We start from the raw sequence: 22,967 nt of genomic DNA on the forward strand, positions 1-22,967 counted from the left end.
TATTTCTAGGTAGAAAAAAAGGGAGCTAAACACTTCTGAAAACCGGTGATGTTGATGAAGGTGAATGCTTTCACGTGTTGATACAACAGTTTTAAGACAAACTGTTCAGTTGTGATTGATGTCACCTGTGCTGACAGCTTGCATGGGGAACGCTGCCCAGGCAGGAGTAACACCCTGCTAGCTGACTTGTTTTCCCTGCAGAGACTGGCTTCCCAAAGAGGAGAAGGCTGAGGAGAGAGTCTCTGTAGCCTCACTTGAAGAGGGCAAGCTATGTTCATGCCAGTCCTGCAGTGGGACCTTAAAAGCTAGTCAGGTTGGTCAACTGTACTCCTATTACGTGGGTGCAAGCACTGTGTGTAGCAGTGTGCTGCAAACATACGTCAGGTTGTTTTGGAATGGCCCGGCACTAAACCGGGCTATACTTTCATTTATGGCATCTGTGGCACAGTGCTTAACTGTATCTTCTGGTGCCAAGCTTAACAGCAAAAGACACCAGTCCCTGATTGCTGAGAAGGTGCAATGAAGGTAAAAAATACTCCACATGTCCTAGAGTAGCAGCTACCTGAATAGGATAAGAGCAGAAACAGTATCATCACCTCGGAATATCTGTCTCAGTGCATGTTTGTGTGAGACAGAAATGGAAAGGGAGAAGGACATCTAGCAATAACTATGAATAAAACAGTTGTTTGGGTTTTTTGTTGTTGTTGTTGTTTCTAAAAGATTTATTTATTCCATTCATTTATTAAATACTTACAAATTACACTGACTTGCAGAAGAGTCAAAAATATGTATGTCAAAAATAGCAGTAAAAACCTGTGTATGCTGTCTTTGAAAGAATAAAACATTGTAATAAAATGTAATACATGTACAAGATATATACATTATAATACAAGAAATGACAGAATGAGTAAAGATGTGGCTGCAGGGCAGAAGATTTTTATTAATATTAATGTTAATGTAGTTTTCTGTGGTAATCTTGATCACCTAGAAGTGTAAACAAATGATTCACTTAATATAAACTAATAAAATTCACATTGTGGGTATGTCAGGACTGCAAGGTCCTGTTCCAGTTTTGAGTGCAATGGTGTATTGTTCACCAGTTTTATTTTGTTATGATGTCATAAAAAAGCAGAATGGGATAATGTTAAAGAGTATTGTCAATATTTGTACACTGGAGTAGATACCAGTGTGGTTACATAGCAGTTGTTACGTCTCGTTGGACAGACTGTGTTAAAGACACTTCGAGTTGTAGGCAATTTTGGAGTACAAAGCAGAAAGGTTTTAAAAACCTAGGAGCTGAGAGTTGTGTGGGCTGAACAAATGAACATATTCTGTCAAAGATCAGGATTTTGTATAAGATTAGTATACTAAAAACTAGCTTTTCTGGAGCCATCTCTGCGGTCCAGGTGTTTTCGCTTACTACAGCTGTGCTTTCATTTCCTTGCCTATAATGCTGTGACCCTTCTTTTGGGACATATTTGGGCATCTTCAGCAGGTGCAAAGAGCCTCTGCTAGCAGGGTATGCACAGCTGGAAAGTGCAAGGCAATTATTACTTCCTAAGGCACCCAAAAGCTAGTTGGAATTTCATGAGCTACTAGACTAAACATTAGGACACTCACCAGCACGGTAAGACACCAAAAGACCCTTTCCTGGCCAGGCAGTTGTGAGAGAGGTGGTGAAGGTCTGCTCTCCACAGCTCCCAGAGACAGCCCTTTGTGCTGCTGCATTACCACCTCTTGCCAAGCTGCTTGCATTGATGGATGGATGATCCTCCCTGGCTCCAACCAGACCAACCAGTCTGACTTGCCTTCTGGTTTTTTGTTTTAGGACTTTATACCTTTCCATGTTGGGGTTTTACCTCTTAATCCTTGAGCTACCAACTGTCCTTGTCAAGCAGAGGAGGTGGTGTTTTTTCAGATTAGAGGAAAAATCAGTGATTATGTCCTAAGGCTTATGTATATCCACTTTGGAACACGTTCTTCATTTGTAGAAAAACATTTGCATCCTGCTGCTGGAGCAGAGTAGCTGAACTTCAATTTTATTTCTTGTATCTTTGGTTGGGTGTTTCTTTCTTAGGATCAATAGCAGACCCAACAAAGTTATAAAGGACACAGTTTCAAAATAATGTTCTTCTGGTCATTGCACAGTAGAGCAAACAGTTAAGTAGAGATGTGACTAAAAATCTTTAAAAGTTTGGGACTGAGCTGTCAAAGCCTATGCAGATTCAATCTGTAATCTGGTGATGTCATGCTCTCATAAACTAAGTCAGCTTAAGCCATGAAAATCTATGTTCAGGAACAGGTACTGATTAAATAACTGGTTCTAAGTTATCTAGGAGTTAACAGTTCTGTAATATGGAAGTGTCATATTTTTATAAGACTTAAAGCAGTCCCTAATTATTATCTTTAAAGTCCATGATCTTTTTCACAAACATGAGAGACAGTAATATAAAAAAACCTAGTAGAAGCACCTTGTCTTTTTTTGCAAAAACAACTACAAGCCAGTAATGCTTTTCTGCTGTTAGTTTACTGCCTATTAGCTGTCTCATGTTGTCTGGATGTTTCTGAAATGAAACAAAGAAAGAGGGAGTCAAAAGACACTGTTGCCCTAGCTGTTTTTTAAATGTTAAATGGAAGAATTTAATGTAAAAGGAAGAAAAAATATTTTAGTCTCATTACAGCTTGATGCTGTTTGAAGGGAGAGGAGACTTTTGGCTGTGTATTTTTCTTTTTGCCTTGTTTTCTACTGTTGACACCTCTGGTAGGTATGGGATATATACAGGACATGAGATCTAAAGGGGAAAAGCTGCTCCCTTGATCCAGCTCTAGAGGAGAATATGGAAGACCATGGAAGGTATTTTGGTTAATAATCAGTCATGTCAGAAGGGTCAATGGCTTTGTTTTGGATTCAGTATTTGGCTATGGTACATCTGAGAGGGAAAATTAAACACAGGTTTATAAAACATTGCACACCAACTGCTGGGTTTGCAGTGGCGTGGTGGTAGGAGGATGCTGAGGTTACTCTGAGGCGGGTGCTGTTTGGCAAGTGCACCATCAATTCATTGCTTCAGGCTTGCTTTTGGTAGTTGCAGAGGGATGCAGTTAATCTTTGTCACATCTCCTTCAGCCACTGAGTTCTTTGTTGTTACTGAATAGCCTAGATTTATCAGTTGTGTAGACACTTAATTTAATTGGCTTGACCTGAGAATTGTCCAGAATGTTTTCCTTTATGACCTTAGTGTCAATCCAGCGAATGGACTGCACATTTCTGGGCATGCAATATCGTATGTGGAAAACAACTTTGCAAATAGTTCATATTAAGTAATAGTCTTCTAATAAAAATTATTTATCTCTTCATTGAGTTTCAGACAGAATATACTTGATGTTCTAATTCCTTGAGTTAAAGGTGGTCTATTATTTTATACTTTAAAGAATGCAATAGATGCAACCTGAAAAGCTTCCCACAATCTGAAATCACAGAGATGCAACATTGCCTGAAATGGAACAGTGAGATTTCAGAACAAGTATTCATGCCCAAATGTCTTTTCCTTTGACTTTGTTTTTAATCATTCATCTTTTCAGAGGATCATCATACACCTTCAGACTAATGAGCTTCTAAAATTGAAACCGCAACTGTTTAAACTTGGGTGTTAAATTGCAGTCTTTCACAGTATTTCCAAGGTATTCAAAAGCAAATTATATGTTAATTTAATTATGTTATTTAGTTAATTTAACACCAAAGATGTTTGTCAGCTCTCAGTGATACTTGAAGCACTAATTTTCTTTCTTTTCCAAGCCTACCAGCATTTAACAGTTGTGTGTGATAGTTCTTACTAATACGGCTTTTAGAGTGGCATTTGCTCAAACAGTTGAATCTCCTTGCAAGCAGATCACATCAGTTGCCTTCCTTGCTCTTTGTGTGCTGGGAGGCAGAAAACCAGCTGACGCAATCAGTGTGCCACAGCAGGACACTGTTGTGCTTCAGTGGTTATATTTCTGATGGCAAGCAGTATGATTTCTCTTGATTTTTGGAAAATGAGATCTTAGATCTAGCACAGATAATCAGCCAAGAAGCAGATGCTATGGCCTGATGTTCTGCTGCAAGTGCAACAATATGCACCAGGAACTACACATTCTATCAGTTAATTTTCTCTTTCTTTCAAAGGAAAATAAAAATTTAGACTAAAATAATGTTAGCATGGTTTTAACAGGATCAGCCCTAAGGCTTTGCTGTTATTCAGGTAACCGGCGGTAGTGTTGTTGATAGTATAGAACCTTGAAGGAAGGGTTTCAGTATACCAACAAAAATACGCTAAATGTATACAAATAATCTATAAATTCACAAAAGTCTTTAAAAGTGGACAATTTTAGTAAAAAATGCTATTGTTTAATGATACAGAAGATGTTCTGTTTGTTAAAGCACGAAATAGAGAATCCATCCTGCAGCTCTGGTGTGACCTTGAACAAAGTCAGTTAAGCTCATTGTGTCTATTCCATGCAGAGAATTATGTTTACTGTTATTGTTTGGTGTGGTGTCCTTATACTGAATAACAAAATGGTTTGAACTTACTCAGCAAGAAGTCCTATTAAACTATGATTGCAGTGCTAATGCTTTTACATTTTTTAAAATTACTGTACAGGTAGAGATGCAGTCTAGCTATACCCATTCTGAGGAGCAAGGAGGGGGTGTGTGTGTGTGTGTGAAAGCAGAGGAAATGCTGTTAATTCTGTATGCTTACATTTTGCTTTCTCATGCTTTGAGGAAAGAGATGGAGAAAACATATGCTACCCCCAGCAGAATGCTCTGTGTCTGTACTGCAGCTCCACACCTACTTCTATTCAGTCACAACTCCTGAACCTAAAGGAGAGATTGACTGAAGCTAAGTGGCACAGAGGAGCAGGACTGTAGATCTCATGTATTTTCTAGGGATTTTTAATTCATATAGTTGGACATCTTTGTCCTCTGCCTCTTGGAGGGATTCATGACTAAATTTCTTGAACTCAAAAGTTGCAATCCAGAGAAACCCAAGATTTTTTTTATCTTCTAAAGATTGAAGTTTTACATTTAGTCACATCTTTTCGTGAGTTCTATAAAAGGTAACGCTCAAATGTAGTTAACTCTTATAGGAAAAGTTTTCAGTCTATGTTAAATATGCGTTGTTTATAAATTTTTACAATTAATGTTTTTTAACTGCAGAAATATAGCTTAGATATAAAGTGGTCCCAGCTCTAGCAGAATGACACATGCTTCTTAAGTTCAGTGTATAGTCCTCTTCTTCCAAACCAAACATCTTCTGTTGAGTATCTGTGACTTGTTTATTCCTTAATGTCATGGACTTTTGCTAATAGAATATGGTGTCTTTGACCTGTAAGCTGATGGTCATTACTCAATCAAAATGAGGGGCAACACACCCCCCCCCCAAAAGAAAAAAAAAAAAAAAAAAGTCTTGATTGTCCTTTATGGTGCTTTCAAATTAAAATCTCAGATACTTTTCATGAAGCAGGACAGCTGAAACAGTTAAGATACCAGAAAAATTGTAGCTCTGCAGTCACGTTTGGAGCTCTACAATACCTGCAACTTTTTAATTTTTTTCAATTGGGTTCGGTTTCTGTTGTATATGTAAAATCTTGCAAAGGGTCAGTTCTGCCAAGCAAGTGAAAGGAGAAGGATTAATATCTCCCTAGGGGCAGTATTCTTCTTGCAAGAACTAGAGCTGCTCATGCGTATACACTTCCCTGTGTTTGTCCCATTTATAGGATCAAGAAAGCACGGCAAATTAGATTTCAAGTCTGTTTAACATTTCATCTTCCTGCTTGTACCCTTTGTTGCAATTTAATACGTATTATCTTGACAGCCTTTATGAACCATTCCAGAGTCTGAAAAAGGGAAAATTAAATCTAGTTTTTGTATCAAGCCAGTAGTGACTTGATACTGACAGCATGGCCAAATTCACATGTTCCCATCCTGTATGTACATCCTTAGGTAAGCATTTTGTGCTTGCCTGCCTAAATCCTGACCAAAGAGCTTAGTATGAAAGTCACATAGATACTCCACACAGCTACTGTATGATTTGCACAGAAGTTACCAACAGAGCAATCAATAGGCATTAGATATTTTCTGTTTTATTAAAGGATTTTTCCATGTTCAACATCAGAACTGCAAGACAAATGCTTTATGCATATATAGTGCAAAAACTAAGCTCATTTGCTACTCCATCCAGACTTCTCCCCTCCAGCACAACACAGAATGACAATATGTGACTGCTCTTTCTTGCTGAAAAAGTCACGGCCTGAAGTTCCTCCAGAGCATAGAATTTCATTCCTTTCTTCAGTTCTTCACTGAAATCAACACAAATGAAAAGTCTTGAATGAAAGTTAAGACATCAGGCAACAACATGGTCTTGGTAAAAAGAATTTGGCAGCATAAAAAACTGTCATGTGCATGGTCTTTACAGAAAGTACTGCAAGGTCTTTTTTTTTTTTTTCCTTCTTTTCTTTTTTTGGTAAATGTTTGTCATTAAAATGAGGATGGATCCCTTCAGAAGTTGATTCTGTCCTGAAAGCAAACAACACATGAATGTGAAAGTGCAAAATAAGCTGAACAAAAAAGCCTTATTTTTTTTTAATAACAAAGTAGGGAAGAAGGTAGAAGGATCAGACTTCTTATAATCTCACACCTCCAGCATAACAGAATTTAGCAGCAACATGCCAAGGCGTAAAACAGAGCGAAGACAACCATAACTGCATCTGGCATTTTTAACATACTATGGTGAAGGTCTGTTAGGCATTTTTTTGTTGGGTGCATTTAGCTGAGCAATACTCTGGCACTGCAGAGGTCTGTATAAGCAAATGAGGATGGTGTTCCTTTATTATCATCACCAGAATTAAACACTGTGTACAGCTGTATTACATATCTGATAGCCTGACTGAAACAATGGTATTCTCTCAACGTGCATTTGCCTTGAGAGGCTTGTGGCAGAAATCCATCCCAAAGCTGATCCACGCATGCACTCACTCCACTCACTCCATATGGCACCAGACAGACACAAAAATTTGTCTTCTGTGTAGATAACCTTTCTCAATTCCTAGTAAATTAACGTCTTTAATGACAAAAATTTGCCCTGAAGTATTTTCATAGCTTCTGATCAGTTTGATGAAAAGAACAGAATTAAAAAAGGCAGAACACTTTTTTAAAAAATATTGATGACCTCATGCTGAAGTTTCATACTTAAAAATATAAGTGGGAAATATTTAGGTTACAAGTGCTTTCCTTGTTTCATTTGCATATAGCAGTATATAGTTATGTTTTTATACTCCTTTATGTTTCATAACATTAAAAGTACTAAATGTCCCCAGTACATCACTAACGAACTGCTAGTGAAGTCTGGCACAGCTTTCAGATGACTCTCAAAAGTACACAGACTTTGGGTTTGGAATTGTCTTTATAAATACTCGGTAAAATCTGTGCAGTTTCAAGCAGTGTGACTTACAGGAGCTAAACTCAATATAGCCTCCCCTTTTCATAAAGAAAATTAAAATATATTCAAGGAGTAAGTCAATTTTTGCTTGATTTACGTTAAGCATATGGGTCCACTAGTGTTCGTGATACAGGGTGTGAACCTAGTCCCAAATCTGAGACAGTCAATGAAATTTTTTGCACTGACCACAGGCTTCCACGCTGATCCAAAGTTAGTTGAAAAAAACTTCTGCCTTGATTTTGTAACATGGTTACTTGTCAGGTGCTGTGCTATTTAAAACAGTTTTATTCTCCAGTTTATCTGGAACATATATTTTGATGAATCTGTAAGTTATTTTGTTTCTTACTTCTAAGGGAAATGAAATTGCCCCCCCCCCCCCTTTTTTTTTTTTGTTGACTTTCCAGTGTTCATTACATTAGAGAAAAAGCATTTTTTGGTAAAATTGTTGATATTCTCATGAAGTTTGGACCAAAACAAAACAGACCTTATGACTGTGAACTTGTACTTCCTTTTTATGGAAGGCAATACATTCAGCTTCTGCTGTAGAAAACCAGGCCTTTAAAAACCAGTCATTTCCATGATGATAAATTTATTCCATGAGAGAAAAATACCTTCAGAGTGTTTAGTTTATCAGAAGGTCTTCCCTGACAATTCAGCATCGTCTTTGCTGTGTAATTTCCCCTCCTCTTTTCTCCCTCCTGTTCCCACATGCAGCAGCAAAGAATGGCTAACTTTTATCTAGTTCTGCTGGTTTATGTCAGGAAAAAATGGTGGGCTTAACCTTAAGAGCATAATGATTAATTCCATTTCTAATTTCTAAAACCTCTGTTTCTGAAGTTTTTCTTCAGCAAATTACTTCAGATTCTTTAGACATCAGTTGACTCTGATGAACTCAACTTAAAATAAGAATAAAATACCAACCTGTCCTCCTTCTGAGGGGGGCTTGTGTGCAAAATGGTAGCAGGGTGTCTCAAGAGAAAATGCAAAACACAAGATAAAGGAAAATTTTAGAAGGAAATTGGTTGCTAGTGCATATAATGAGTTATTCACAGTAGAGCTCATTAAGAAACTCTTGATTTTGAATTATTTGTATTTCTAACACAGCTTTAACCAATGCTGTTTTACAGACTTTGAAGATTCAGTCTTACTATATTGTAAATTTCAAACATTATGCTGTGTAAAAAAAATGGCTGTGGACAGAAAATACACATGCACATATATATATATTTTTAAACAAGATATAATAATAAAATATTTTTCCCCTCAAACTTGCTTATGTCACTTCAGTGTGTTTCTATTGTATTAACGTATTATAATATTTTTAAACTGTGCATTTATAGTAGCTTCTTTTACTAATCTTCATTTGGTAAAGGTGATCCACAGAACTGCAGAAAGAGCAGCTCTTGGATGTTTTGGGGTTTATTTTTATTAGTCAATGTGTTTGTGATCTCAGTACTTTCCAGATTACTTGTTGAATTTTGCTTTGAAAGCAGAGCTATTTTTTACTCAAAAGAGTGATTTCTTGGGGATTGGAATGGACATGTTCCCTTCTCCAGCTCCTGTCCTAAACCTTGTAGGCAATACTTGTCTCCACTAGATTAAAGAACCATGCTTTCTCCATCCTGAATTCAATTTAAAGTTGAAATAGCTTGAAAAAGATATTCTGAGATACTTTCACAGTCTCTATCCTAACAGATAGGGCAGTGAGGTGCAGATGTTGATGTGAATCAGGCCTGTGCTTGAGAAGAGACTTAAAGCAAGTTTGCTCCCCATTATGAATGGTCTCATCATTAAGCTGCTAAAGTAAAAAAAGGGTATCAACATCTCTTTTTTCCTGTGCCTTGTGGTAAGCTGATCAGTTACTTGTTCCCTAAGAATTTTTTTATCTCTGTTGCTTCATGTATGAATACTGAAGCATTCATTTAAAAGGCTATTTTGCTTCTTCGGGACGCGCCACTCATTTTTGGTAGTGAAGACTTTTAGTGTTATGCAACTTTTGGGTGTCTAATTTAAGAGGTTTATTTTTATATATATGTGCCATTTATAGAGGACTTAGAGTTCATTGGGTTTTAGTCAGAGCTTTGACTGTCTGGGCTAATCAAACTGTGAAGTATGGAGCTGAAAGCTCAGGAGGTGAAGACCACCAAAATGATGGTAATATGTAACAAAGATGGCTAACTTCCTGCAGGGAGCCTGTCAGAGAGCTATGAAAAATGAAAACGTGATTTTTCGTTCCCAAAAAATGAGGCAGAAAATTGTATGATAATGAAGTATTTTGTGGTATGGTTGTCCATCCCTGGAGCAGAGCTGTGCTTTGCATTGAAAACTGTACTAGTGTGTTTTTGTGAAAACTAAAAAGTAGCATATGATTATGAAATTAGGGAGCACATTGTAATACATGCATCAGGGTTCATGAATAAAGATTGTTCCAGACATTACTGTTTCAGTGCCAATTGTTAACTCTGGATCCAGCGGCTAACAGCTGTTAGAGCCTGAGTTTGCCTCAGTGCCTGAGTGATATGAGGCATGCTTAGTTTCTCTGCATGGTCTGGGCATGTATATAGGAGTCGGAAAAGGCTAGAGAGCTGAATTTTTAAAATCTGAAGGCAGCCTTGTGAAACTTGAAATCTGTTTTTTGTTGGAGACAGATTAACGTCAAATGTAAACAAATATGAGTAGAGCTCGGAAAAGCTGAATCCCTGAGCCTGCTCTACAGCATGAAGAAGCTGAATCTATCCAAAAGAAGATTTTCTAATATAGTAAAATGTATTAGTCCAAATAGTTAACATTGAGCAAAATTTTGCACAAAGGCTAATTAATAAAAATTTTCTGAAACAGGAAGAATCAGGTAACCTTCATGACAGCAGCTGCTGTTAGTCCCAGCTTTCACCTCTGACAGACAGAAGGGTATTCCTACTGGCCTTAACTTGCTTTTCTATTTCTGTTGTGCATCTTTTTTTGCACAAATGTTTAGCCACAATGAGCCTGAATGTTTTTCAAAGCAGTCAGGATATATGTTTAAAAACCCCAGCTGCAGGCAGAGCTCATTTAGGACTCTATGACTTTGGGTGCAGCTTTCCAAGGTCTTCAGTGTTATTCGTTATTCTACTGAGTTACGGCAACCATGTTGGAAGTAAACATATGCTATGGGTAAATTTAAATCCCCTAAAAAGCATGTAATTTCATTATTATGCTTCTAAATTTTGATGAGGTGAAACAAATTTTTACATTTTTTTAGTTTAATTAACTTAGCAGTTTTATTAGGCTGTTTCTTGATATAAATAATGATACTCATAGCAACAAAGCTTTATTGGCATCTGAAGTGTGAGTTGAAGACAAAGGCAAAGTAAGAGTTCTGAAATGGAGAAGCATGGAAACACTAAAAGAAGTAATTTTAATGAATGATCAGTGGAAACTAGAAAAAAAAAAAAAAAAAAAAAGAAATACTGGTCCCACTGAAGTCAATGGGATCTTTGCCACTGACCTCGGTGAAGATAAGGTTTTACTTCATTTATGCCACTGCAGGAACAAAATAGCTTGAAACTGCTGAAAAGAACAGTGGGAGTACGTATATGATTATATTGGGGGATAAGCCCCTATAGTGGGGTTTGGGAGTGGGTGGGTGTGTTTCTTAATCGAGGCAAGAAAAACTTTACCTTGAACGAATGCTCTAAAAACTTTTATAAGACACATTAGTGTTTTCATATAGTCTAAGACCTTCTAAAGCCGTAGTTACCGCTTTATTCACAGCATTACTTTTTTGTACACTGATACTGAGCACTCCTATCTTTGCTGCTGTTCCTCTTAGTGGATTGCAGTCTGTCACAAATGTAAAGGTTTCCTAATTCCACAGTATTTGTAGAATCGATTCAACAGATTCTCCTTAACACTCCTACACAATTACTGAATGCAGGTTAAAAAACCAAACCAAAACAACAACCAACACACACCCCCCAAAAGCCTCAAACAACAACAACAACAACAACAAACCACAACCAAGGCAGGTAATACTTTCAAGCAGCTTCAGCAACTTTGATACCTTCAGATTATGCTTGTAGCTGAATGTCTTCTCTTGGAAAGTTGGAAAATCCATCTACCATGGCTGCAGACAGGTGTACCGATTTAGCAGATCACAGCACCGGGAAAAAAAGGCAAGACCTTCACTGGTGGAGGTCAAATAAAAGTTTGGTACCCTTTGAAAAAATGGCAATTCGTTCTTATTTCTCTACTAGCAGGTTACCCATTGTCCAGGCATTCAAAGGTAGATACCTGACAGCAGCTAGGTGTTGAAATAATTTTATGTCTTCATACTGTTTAACTATGTTATGTTTAAACTGCAATTTATATTCAATGATAATGACAAAATTTCTTAAAACATGCCACCTCACCCTTCTGTTTTTGTGTTGATTTCTCTGTCTCCTCTGTCCTCTTGTTTTCTTTTAGGTTATTTTTTCTACCCATCTTAGGTAACATATGCTACTTATGTAATGGTATTTAGCATTTCTCTGTTGAATTTATTAGTTTCCCATAAATAGTCCACACATATTCTTAATAGAAAAATCATGAATGTTTTGATCCCCGCAGAAGCAATCCAGTCTCTACCCCATAGACAGCTTACTGGCATCTATTACTTTTGGTTGAGTTCTGAACTGCTGCTGGTGTGAGTCTGTCTATATGAAATCCAGGTGTTTGCTGTGGTGTTTTGCACTTTCATGAAGCAGTTTTTGTGACGGCATTTTTGCTGCTGTTCATAAATACTTGGGGGATGTGAACAGACATGTTAGAAAACAGACAAGGAGTGACATGCACTTTTCGAGGTGCCTTTCTAATCCTGAACCCATCAAAGCAGGCAAAATTTCTTCTGTTGACTTCACAAGACTAGGAACCAGCCCCACCATTCCTTCCAAGTGCTGTTGTGGTTTTCCTTTTTTTCTTCTTTTAAACAGGAGGAAGTGAGAAGGACTAAAAAGACCTGTCTGTTACAGTCACTGTATTAACACATTTAAAGCTGCCAGTAGCTACCATCTAACTAGAGCAAAAAGGCACTTGGCAGCAGAATGGTCTGATACTGTGGGAGAGCTCTAATAGCTGATTAGATCAATCAGTGTCTCAAGCAGAATCTTGATGAGTTTCTGATTTAATAGGCTGAGGCGGTTTCCAGCTGTTATTAGTCTAAAAGTTTTTAAGATTTGACAAGACTAAACTCAGCCTGGATTACCATTGCACTGCAGGCCAGGAATTTCTCGGTGATTATAGTAAAAGCAGTCCATTTTCTTCCCTACAAAAGGGTCATGTTTGCAACCGTTTTTTAGTTATTTCATTGACTTGTTCAAGAAAGTAAAACCAAAGATGGCAAAGTTATCAGAGGCTGTCTGTGGACGCAAGGTAAACGGAAATGAAGCTGCTAAGTGTAAGTTAATCTGCCAGTGGTCAGACTTAATGTTATACCTTATTTCTTCTTATTCATGACTTTTTAAGATGAATGTGCTTTAGGTGTTAAGATGTCAATGTGTGATAACCTTGTGCAGCTAAAAAGCAGATGTTTTGCCAATTAAATGAAATGTCATCAAATATGAACATAGTTCTGAAGGAAAGAAGTACTGAAAATCACAATATCAGTGCTGAAACCAGAAGAAAAGGAGTGCTGTTTGATAAAGAATCCAGAATATTACTTTGACAATGCAAGCCACTGTATTATTATCAGCTGAGGAATATATTTATGTCTTCCCGAGATGAATGATAAAACTTTCACTCAGTTTGGCTTGGGAAGGAATTAAGCCATGCTATTTTTGCACAAATCTAATCGTTCAGCTATTTTTGTTTTAAATTATAGTCTCGGGATGTATATGTGCTGGTTGGTGAGAACTGGAGAGTGGTATTTCGTGGCATGAGGATTGCCTGGTGGGTAGCATGTTCCAGCTGCAGCACTGCCTGCCTGCTAGCACGTTCCTTATTAGAGGAGAGGAAAAGTGATAAATAATACTTATGCCTGTGTGACTTCAGCCAAGGATTTTCCTACCTCATTGGAATACACAGCTATTCTAAATGACCCTTTATTCTGCTGCCGTGTGGGTCTGGATGTGATTCAGAAAATCAGCCTGTTTATAGCTGCAGTTTTAATACAATTAAATACTAGCTCTTCAAGTGGCTCACTGTGGTTTTAGGGCAAGTTTTTATTGACTAACAATAGTGGGCTTTAAACATTCAAATAAATATTTGTGTAGGGATTAAAATTTTAAAAATAAAAATATTTATAAAAATAAAAAGCTTTATCAAGCTTAAGATTAATGAAAAAGAGCTTGTGTTTTTTAATTTGGTTTGTAATGACTGGATTTTGCTTTGTGTGGAACTTACTGCTGAAAGGAAATCTATGTTTCTTTTTCTTCCTGAGCTTTTGGGTTTCTGAGCTGTTCATGGTACAATATTATATCATGTATAGATATGGTACATATGTGAAATTCAGATTTCAGACCTCTCAGATACAGAGTGAAAGGACAGTTTTAGGAAAACTGCAGTTGAATTCTGGAGTGTGTTACATCCAAGCCATCTCTCACAGTCCAGCGGGAATGAGGAGATGTTTGTAGTGGCTGGTGATGACTGACAATGTGGGAGACAGCTTTGCTCCAGCTGTTGGTGTGGATGACTTTTCTCCTGACTATAATGTCCGTTTCAATTGAGTCTGCTGGAGATAATCTCAATAGCAATGTGAAAAATGATGGAAATGGCTTTTCTCATGTTTTCTGGTGACTTCAGTGCAACACGTTAGAGGTGTGCTGATGGAAATACATGGGAAAGTTTAACTTCTGCTGTGTTCGTTTTACTGTTCCCTGCATAAATGGTGAAGTTCAGTCTTTAGGGCTGTGGTAACTCTGAAAGCAAATCAAAAAGGCAATGAGTAGATTTCTTTCCCCCTCCTCAAAACAAAGCAATTTAAATGCCTCCAGTGCTCATTTGCAGCATTCCCATGGCTGTACAAATAAGATGTTGCAATTCCTACTTTTTTAAGAAATTGCTTTTCCTGTTTTGATAGAGATGTAGTAATTTGCTACCTGCTTGTGGGCACAGGGTAGCCAGAGACTCCTCTGGCTTTGCTTGTGCAGGCATGAATTCCAACTCATGGTGGTGCTTAATGACATAGCAGAGCACTTGGAAGCGTATGCTGGCGCAACTCTAATCTCATGAAAATCAGAATGGTGTAGGCATGTACTGGACTTACTAACCACAGAGATTCAAAAATCATGAGTGATGTTGCAAAAAAACAAGACAAAACCAATCTACCTTCCTATAAACCTGGCACAGAAATGATGGGATTACCAAGACAGTGACCCCTGCTTTGAGATTGTCTGTGTTTTACTTAACAGATTCTTAATTTGAGAAGTCAATCCTGCAACTTTCCTTGTACAGTTGCGAGAGAGTTTTTTGGTTTTGTCGAAAGGTGAAATTAGCTTGTAATTTGTGTGCTTTGCCATGCTTGAGCAGCTGAGCCCATAGAGAGGGTACAAAGTGTCCTTTGTTTCTCAGTCACAGTAAAGTCATAAGTATTGATGATGATTTTTAAATTAAGTGTGCACCATTTGGTTGCTGAACTATAACCTTAAAATCACAACCAAGTGAAATATTAAGAGCAGGAAGTCCAAGAGGGCTGAGCTAACAAGTTAAAAACACTTGAACAGGTCCTTGAAGTGTGCTACTAAATATGGATGCAGATGGCTTTAATGAATATTTCATCTAGGGGACCTTACTAATTAAAATCCATGTCTCCAATGAAAGCTGAAAACCTACTGTTGTGGGTTTTAAAGTTTAACTCTATGTCACCTTTATTAAATGATCGATGGGTGGATTGTTTTTTGTGTTTCCTGGAATGGGTGAAGGAGGATAAATGGATACAGGCAGCATTAACATTTCCCTGTATCTTTCAAGGTTTAAGAGAGAGGTTTTGACATTCTTTATGTGAAACTGGTGTTTCAGGGACTTACTGGGTTGTATTTGAATGTTCTGTTTTCAGTCATATCAAGATTTCTATAATTATCACCATGTAGGGCTGAAATTTTGTAAGGATGTAACCATTTGGATAAAATGTAGAAAAAACCCAAAAACATTGCATTGCATTTTCGTCTTCATTGGAAAACTTTTTTCTGTGTGAAGTAGAGAAATGACCAGCTTCAAAACCCAAAGAGAAGCATTAAAGAAATGTATTATAAAGATGTATGTGAACATTTACTGGTATTTAACTAAGTTGCTAGCCTTAGAATATGTGTTGTGGCTTTAGCACACTTCTGTGAACCTCATTCAAAGGCTATGGGTCATATCACTTACATATACTGTGTAGGGACTTGCGTGATCATGTAGGCTTTCTTCTTACCTCCTGGATGGGATGAATATGTCTCTCCCTGCATCCATATATTTCACAGCTGTTACTTGCAAAGTTTGGTAAGTGGAGACTAAAATCCATCATATTTACGGCAGACTGGCAAAAAAGCAATGTCAGATCTCTTTTTTTGTGTGCAGAGCTCTGTGGTCTTGAGTTAAATCAAGTTTGCTGTTTACTTTTTTTACTGCTGTTGTTGCTGTTCTGGTTATTTTTTTGTGTCACTGTCATCCTTAGGACCTCCAAATGTGGGCTTTTACTGCATTGTGCTAGGTGCAGAACAAAAAAACTTCAAAAGCTTGTATGAAGTATGTGAGAAAGACAATGCTGACAACAGGAGAGAGTACAGGTGGAATGTGGAACAGACATGTTTGGAGTGGTTGCTGTAGTCTCTGGCTGTCAAAGAGTTTTTAGGTTGTTGTAACCATCAGGGCATAGGTGGGACTTTGAAGAAGACATTTTGCAATTATTTGTAGTGGATATCTTGCAAGTGAGAAAATAGGGAATTTTCCAAGAGTGCCTTTGTGCTCACTCTGCATTCCTGCTTTGTCATGGAGACTGCGGTCCACGATGGAAGAAAACTAAAGCAATTAATTTCAGTTGTGGAAAGCAGGCAGCTTACAGATTTGTAAACTAATTTCCTAATGGCCCTCTGTGACACACTGTGAGACATGGATTTAGGCACTGTCTAAAATAATACCCTTGAGGATCCAGCAGCATAGATAGCTCACCTGAGGCTTCACCGCAGCTGCAGGGGTTATTGCAACCTTGAGGCTGCAGTGGCTGCTACAGAGAGTAGAGTGTTGCAGAATTATGCTGTTTGAGGAGCAGAATTCCAACTATGTTAGACTATTAGGATTTTTGCCCCTCCAAAGTGAGTGGTGACAACAGGTCGTAGTCCTAAAAGGTGTTTTTAGGGCTTCCCAGTTGATTAGGTATGTATGTCATGTGAAAATGGGATTATTCACCTCAACTTGTTTGAGTTGAAGGAGAAAATGAACATATTCTACTAGAATATTAAAACTAAGACGACAAATTTAAGGTAAAGATGTTTTGATAGAAAGAAATACAATGTAATACTTTTCTATTTATCTTGAATATGTAGAAGGAGAGATGTTAGGTTGTCCAGGTCAGCATTTACATGGTAGTTCACGCTTAATTTTCTGATCACGGAGTTGCCTTTAGGCCAAGGAGATGGAGATGTGCTCTGCTGTCTGCTTGCCCTTTCCTGACTTTTGTATTTGCCTCAGACAACAGCAACTGTAGTGAACTAGGGCCTTATTCCACTGCAGAGGATTGGCAGGACTTGTACTCCTGATGACGAGAATCTATTAAACAACAAAAAGTTTCTGCTATTTTAATAGTAATAACAGAATACTGAGTTATAAACCATCCTGAGTATCTCTACTACTGGTGCTATTGTTGTATCTTCTGTTTCTTTACTGCTGATGTATTTGAGTTTTATTTAATTCCTTATAGCTACTTTTAAAAAGGAAGTAACTGTAGAGTACAAGAATGGTTGTATGACTAGTGAATGTGATTTCTTTCTGACAGCACAAAAGTCTAACAAAAGTTTTAATGATAAAGAAATTGTTTTCTTTTTCTTTTCAGGTACCATGATCAACAGGATGTTACTAGCAACTTCCTCGGAGCAATGTGGTTGATTTCAATAACCTTTCTATCCATTGGGTATGGTGACATGGTACCTAATACATACTGTGGGAAAGGAGTCTGTTTACTCACTGGAATCATGGTGAGTGTTTCTGAATTTATTCATTGGGTAGGAGATTCCGTTTGCTGCAGTTAATCCCAAAACCTGTGGCAGTCATAAAGAGATATTTATTTGCTGGCTTGCATAGTGTATATATATTTACTTGCACCATCCCTATGGCCTTTCAGTCCTGGTGATGGAATGGAGGGTTTTCTTCTTCTTTAGGTAAAATCAGCAGCAGTGTGATGAAATACAGAGAAGCAAATCCCAATCTGACATAATCTCACTACAGTCTTTCATTACATGTTAAGGTATCATATAATCTTTATTATCTTCAGACATATGTAATTGGAGCAGTACTAATAACGAATCTTGAGTTCTGACATTGTTTCTTATATTTAAGTTACAATGAAATGTGATGGTGGCTAACCTTCTAAAACATTTTGCTTGAACATAGTTTTCTACTCTTATTTTTTTATAAGTCTACCCATAGCATTCCATGGCTTTAATTGAATTTAGGTAGTGCAGTTTTCACTGTTAACAGTTTTTGTTACTGTTGATACAATGCAGCAATTGTTAGTCCATGCATATTCAGTATATATTTATTAACTGTACTTATGTCTGGTTTTAATTTTTCTGTGTTGCACCATTTGGTCAAAGTTAGGCAGGGAGTAAGGCAATGTATTATAATGTCTGGGAAATTTACACGTATCTACAGTAAATTAGAAGTAAAAGCTTTCCAGACTCTGCCACCTTTACTTGTATCAACTCCTATGTAGAAGTCTCTGTGAATGAGAAAGGTAGAATGAGCATTATATATATATATATATATATATATATATATATATATATATAGTATATAACAGTAAGATACATACTTGCTTCTGAATTTTTGCCATTGATTATAAGTAATGCAGCTCCAATATCTTCCTCTGTTAAAACAGGTATATTGGAATTATGGCTGAAACCAAATGGTATCAAATGGTTGCCCCTTTTGAACAGGTGTTTTGGTAAAATTTTCCATTATAAGGGTGCATTTTATGTTCAAAGAGTAAAATAGATCAGTCCGTTTTTGTAATGTTTAAGAATTTTTGCAAAATGCTTAAAACAAAACAAAACAAAAAAAAAAGAAAAAGGAAACCATCTGGATGGGTTGAGGTCGTTGATCTCCGGATTAACTGGAAGAAAGTCTTCCAGCACATTTTGCTGGTGATGGCAAATGCATGTCTCCTTAAAAGCAGAGTTTGCGATGTAGTTGGAAGGTACAGGCTGAAAGCAGAGGAATGACTCAGAAGGCTTTTTTTTAAAGGCTGTTGGCTAAGCTCAAATCTGCCATCTTCTGGGGTATTTGCCTTTGCTCCTCTTTCTGAGCTGGATTTTGATGCCAGAGAGAATAAAATGTGGTCATAAATTCATTAGGGGAAAAGGAGGGCAAGCAGTAGATATTGCCATGTGGATATGCAGAATAGGGACAGAACCCTGTTATAACACTTCTATTCTTCCCAGGCACTGTTTATAAATAAGAAGCAAATATTTGAAGATGCAGGTATCAGATCATTTTGTTCACTCAAATTCTTCAACACTTTTCAGCATTTCATTACAAAAAAACCTTATACTAACAGAAATCTAAGAACTTAAAAGCCCTGCAGAAGTGCAGTGAGAATACTAGTATCAATACTAATAATCTACGGACTTCACACTGATGTTGCATTTATGCTAGTGCAAAGGATAGCAGCATCTATCCTTGGTGGCTAATCTCCTAAAGCATTTTGCTTAAGCAGGATTTTCTACTCTATTTTTTATAAGTCTAATAGCATAGCTGTATAAAGAAAACAATTTCTTCATCATGAAAACTTTTGTTAGATTTTTGTGCTGTCAGAAAGAAATCACATTCACTAATAACATGGACTTATTTTGAATAGCTGTGGGTAGGCTTATGATTTTTTTATGATTAAAAAAAGGTAAAAATAATATCAGAAAAACGGAGTCCAGATTATTGCAAATGTTATTCTATACAGCTGTGAATGAACCACACAGAAGCTGAAATTATGAGACATTTGTCATTTTGCTTATGAAAGCACTGTTTGGATTAAGATGTAAAATTATTTATTGCAATTTTTTCCATTGCTTTGGTGAAAAACTAAAGTACTTTATGATATAAATATATAAATTATATAAAATATATATCATTTGCACACATAGCATTTTTTTTCACAACTAGGACAAGATTACATTGAAAATTAGACTTACGAAATGGATGGATGATACTCACCTTCATGTCTTTGATTGTTTTTTTATGATTAAAAATTCTGCAGCTGCTTTGGAAACACAAAGGCTTCAATCAGAATCTCATGATAATAAGTTTGGCATAAATACCTCCAGAGACAGAAAGCGTTCTTAACCAAAAAACAAGCCAGGTGGCTAGTGTGTGGTGACAGGTAAAACAACACTGAAAGTCTGACTTCCAGTCACATTTTTAAGGACATCATCAATATGACTTTGACAAATGTTAACTTTTAGAAAAAAATTAGATAGCAATGGGAGAAAGTCAAATGTTGAAATTACTCTTTTATTTTTTATTTTTATTTTTTTTTTAATGAAGGGCCTGAAAGATACAAAGTATGAAATACTGAACATAATAATGACCTATCTTCCAGCCTGACCTGCAATACCAAAAAACTTATAGGTCTTGAATAAAAATCTTTAAAACCAACTACTCTTCTGAAACTTGTACAGTAACTAATTAGTGTTTGCTGTGCTAAAGATAAGATTGAGATCCTAAAAGAACAGACTTACTGATTTTTATTTCAATAGAGGTGATGGTCTAATTAGAAGATACACCAGGATAATTTTTGATTGAGTGTAACAAATGAAATGAAACCATGTATGTGACTTTAAAAGGGAAAATGTAATTACTTAGCATCTGAAGTAGCAAATACATTGTTGGATTAGTGTGACCAATACCAAATACCACTGAGGTTTTGCTTTTGAATAAGGTCCCTGTTAAAAGGAGTGGAAGGGAGAATAAACAGAAATACTTGTGAATATAAGAGTAGTTACACAGACCACAGAAGAGTTGGTATTGGCTTTGCATAACTGTCAGCCTGTGGAGGGCTCCTTTGGTGTCTTGACCCCAATGAAGGGAGAGCACAGGTGCCCTGGCTGTCCTCCCACTTCTTCTTCAGGAATTGGTTTTTGTGCGGTGGGAATTGGACAGCTCAGGCTGAAGCCTGTGCTGTGCTCCAGCCTGGGAAGTAAACTTCGTGCAGTCTACTGGTGGCACCGAGTTATGCTGGCTGTTGAAACTGCACATTTGAGGTACTCTCAAGCAACGTCTTTTAAATTGTGCATATTCACACTGCTGGAAAATAGGAGTATTTTTACATTTATTCACGTTATACCAAAAAGGAAAAATGCCTTGAGAATCGTTAAGAGTAAGCCAGCAAGGAAATCTGATTCATGTATCAAAAAATAAAGTAAGAAACAAAGTGAACAAAGAAGGAAAATAGTGAAAAAATGTGTACTGTCATATTGAAAAATTTACTTTTTGATCCTGGAAAGCACTTAAATATGTGCAACTTTAATGAAAATACTGACACAGCATGGTATAGTTCATGCCAAGTAAGTGAATCTGAACCTGGTATCTCAATTACCTATCAATCTTTTTCCAATGAGAGTTCACTGGGCAGCAGCAGCAGACTATGGGCCAGGTGGATATGTATGTATGTGTGTGTGTGTGTGTGTATCGGTGTGTGTATATATATACATGAATTTGATAGCAAATGTGTCCTCTGCCCTCGGTATACATCAGGTTGGTCTGCAAGAGCACGATGGGTGGATAGAAATATGAGTGCTGTCACTGTTATCAGAAGAGGATATAGAGGAGATGGGGAGGCCTGTGGTATCTTCACCATGCCATGCGGTTTGTCTGCCCACTGAAGGTGCCATCCATGGTTTTCAGTGCACACCCCCGCAGATCTCTCAGATCCTGGTCAGCAGGCTGAACCCAGCTGCAGGTGGAGCACTTTTGTTTCTGTGGTGCTAACTGGAACTGCATACACAGGCAGCAATTTCACCTCCTTAATGGCTTTTTGGAGTTAGGGCCTTGGAGTCATTTGCCAAATTTTCCTTGCTTTATGAGGAGTATAATAAAGTTAGCAAAAATTTAAAGAAGAGAAGTAGAAATTAGTGGAAGTAGAAGGAGGGGACAGGTGTGAGGAAGATACGGAAGATGCATAATTACTGACTGTGGGGTAGATAACTTTTACAGATCTTTGTAAGCTTGTGTACCTATGCAAGACAAAATAATGGCAATCCATTCTTCCAATTCCAAATGCAAGGTTCTGTTGCAAGGTTTGAGGAGTCTTTTCCTTTTACATCCAGCATTATGTGATGAACTAGTGCATTTATTATATGATGCAAAGCTGAGGATGCAGAATCTTCTGCAGAACCAACTGCCAACAGTTAGAAGCAGACATGCAGAACTAACAGGTCAAACCTATGTTGCTACAATAAAATGGATGATTGTAGTTGTCCTGTCATGGGATGCACAGGATGGTTGCCTATAGCTTGTATGAAAATTGCTTTAAATTAAATAGCTGTTATTTCAGTGTCTGCCTCTAATGCTGAAAGTGCTGCTTAAATGCTTCTGTTACTGAAACGAACTCCAAAGAGATCATTAAGCCGATGGAAGAACCAAATAAATTAGGGAAGTTTTCTTAAATTTACATCATAAAGGTGGACAAGATTAGATGTTGCTCTTGGAAATGTTTTAAGTAGCCCCTTTTAACTACAGGATTTGAACACCACTCATGTAGCTGAATTTTTGGCGTGGTCACAATGCGTCAATGGGTACAATCTGGCCTTAGGGATAGTAGTTTTCTTAGTTCTAAATCATGAATCAAAAATGAATCAGATCTGATTTTAAAGGTTGTCATGCTGCCGCTTTTAATGTCCTTGTGGAAGTCTGCACATAGTTACTACATTGTAAGAAAAAGTAAAGAGTTGCAGAAACATGTAATTGTTCATGAAACACAGAAATGTATTTTGAATTACACTCAAAGAGGTGAAAAGGTGTGTTTAATAGGCTGCTTTGTGGGTAGATAGGTATGGTTGACTGGCAGAAGCAACTCTTTTTTTGTAATAACAGTAAAAGAATAATAGATTGTATTCCTGTTTAAAGGTTTACCTAGAACATTTTGCATATTGATCAAGAATCTATAATATTTCTATCATTTCTAATATCTGGCGGTAAAAGGTCAGAGCAATGTGGTAAATAGTTTTGTGAATAAGAAGCTTACCAGAGGAATTTCACAAATCTAGAACACAGCGCAATTTTTACTTCCCTGAGGGTACAGGAAAATCTGAGAAGCTTTTCATGCAAATTGGCAGCATTTGGGTCCATGTCTCA

At 37.2% G+C, this 22,967-nt stretch overlaps 2 protein-coding genes across 2 annotated transcripts in view; one reads left to right on the plus strand and one right to left on the minus strand.

The window, feature by feature from the left end:
• Positions 1-22,967, minus strand: part of MCC (MCC regulator of WNT signaling pathway) — a 715,741-nt gene that overhangs the window by 596,507 nt on the left and 96,267 nt on the right. The gene's annotated exons all lie outside the window — the stretch shown is intronic.
• The window catches only part of KCNN2 (potassium calcium-activated channel subfamily N member 2), a 77,339-nt gene that overhangs the window by 34,581 nt on the left and 19,791 nt on the right, over positions 1-22,967 (plus strand). Inside the window, exon 5 of the mRNA XM_080371230.1 lies at positions 17,458-17,599. Within this exon, the coding sequence (XP_080227356.1) occupies positions 17,458-17,599 (142 nt within the window). The remainder of the gene's footprint in view (positions 1-17,457; positions 17,600-22,967) is intronic.

The sequence above is a fragment of the Falco punctatus genome, assembly GCF_963210335.1.
Source record: "Falco punctatus genome assembly, chromosome: Z".
NCBI classification, from domain to species: domain Eukaryota; kingdom Metazoa; phylum Chordata; class Aves; order Falconiformes; family Falconidae; genus Falco; species Falco punctatus.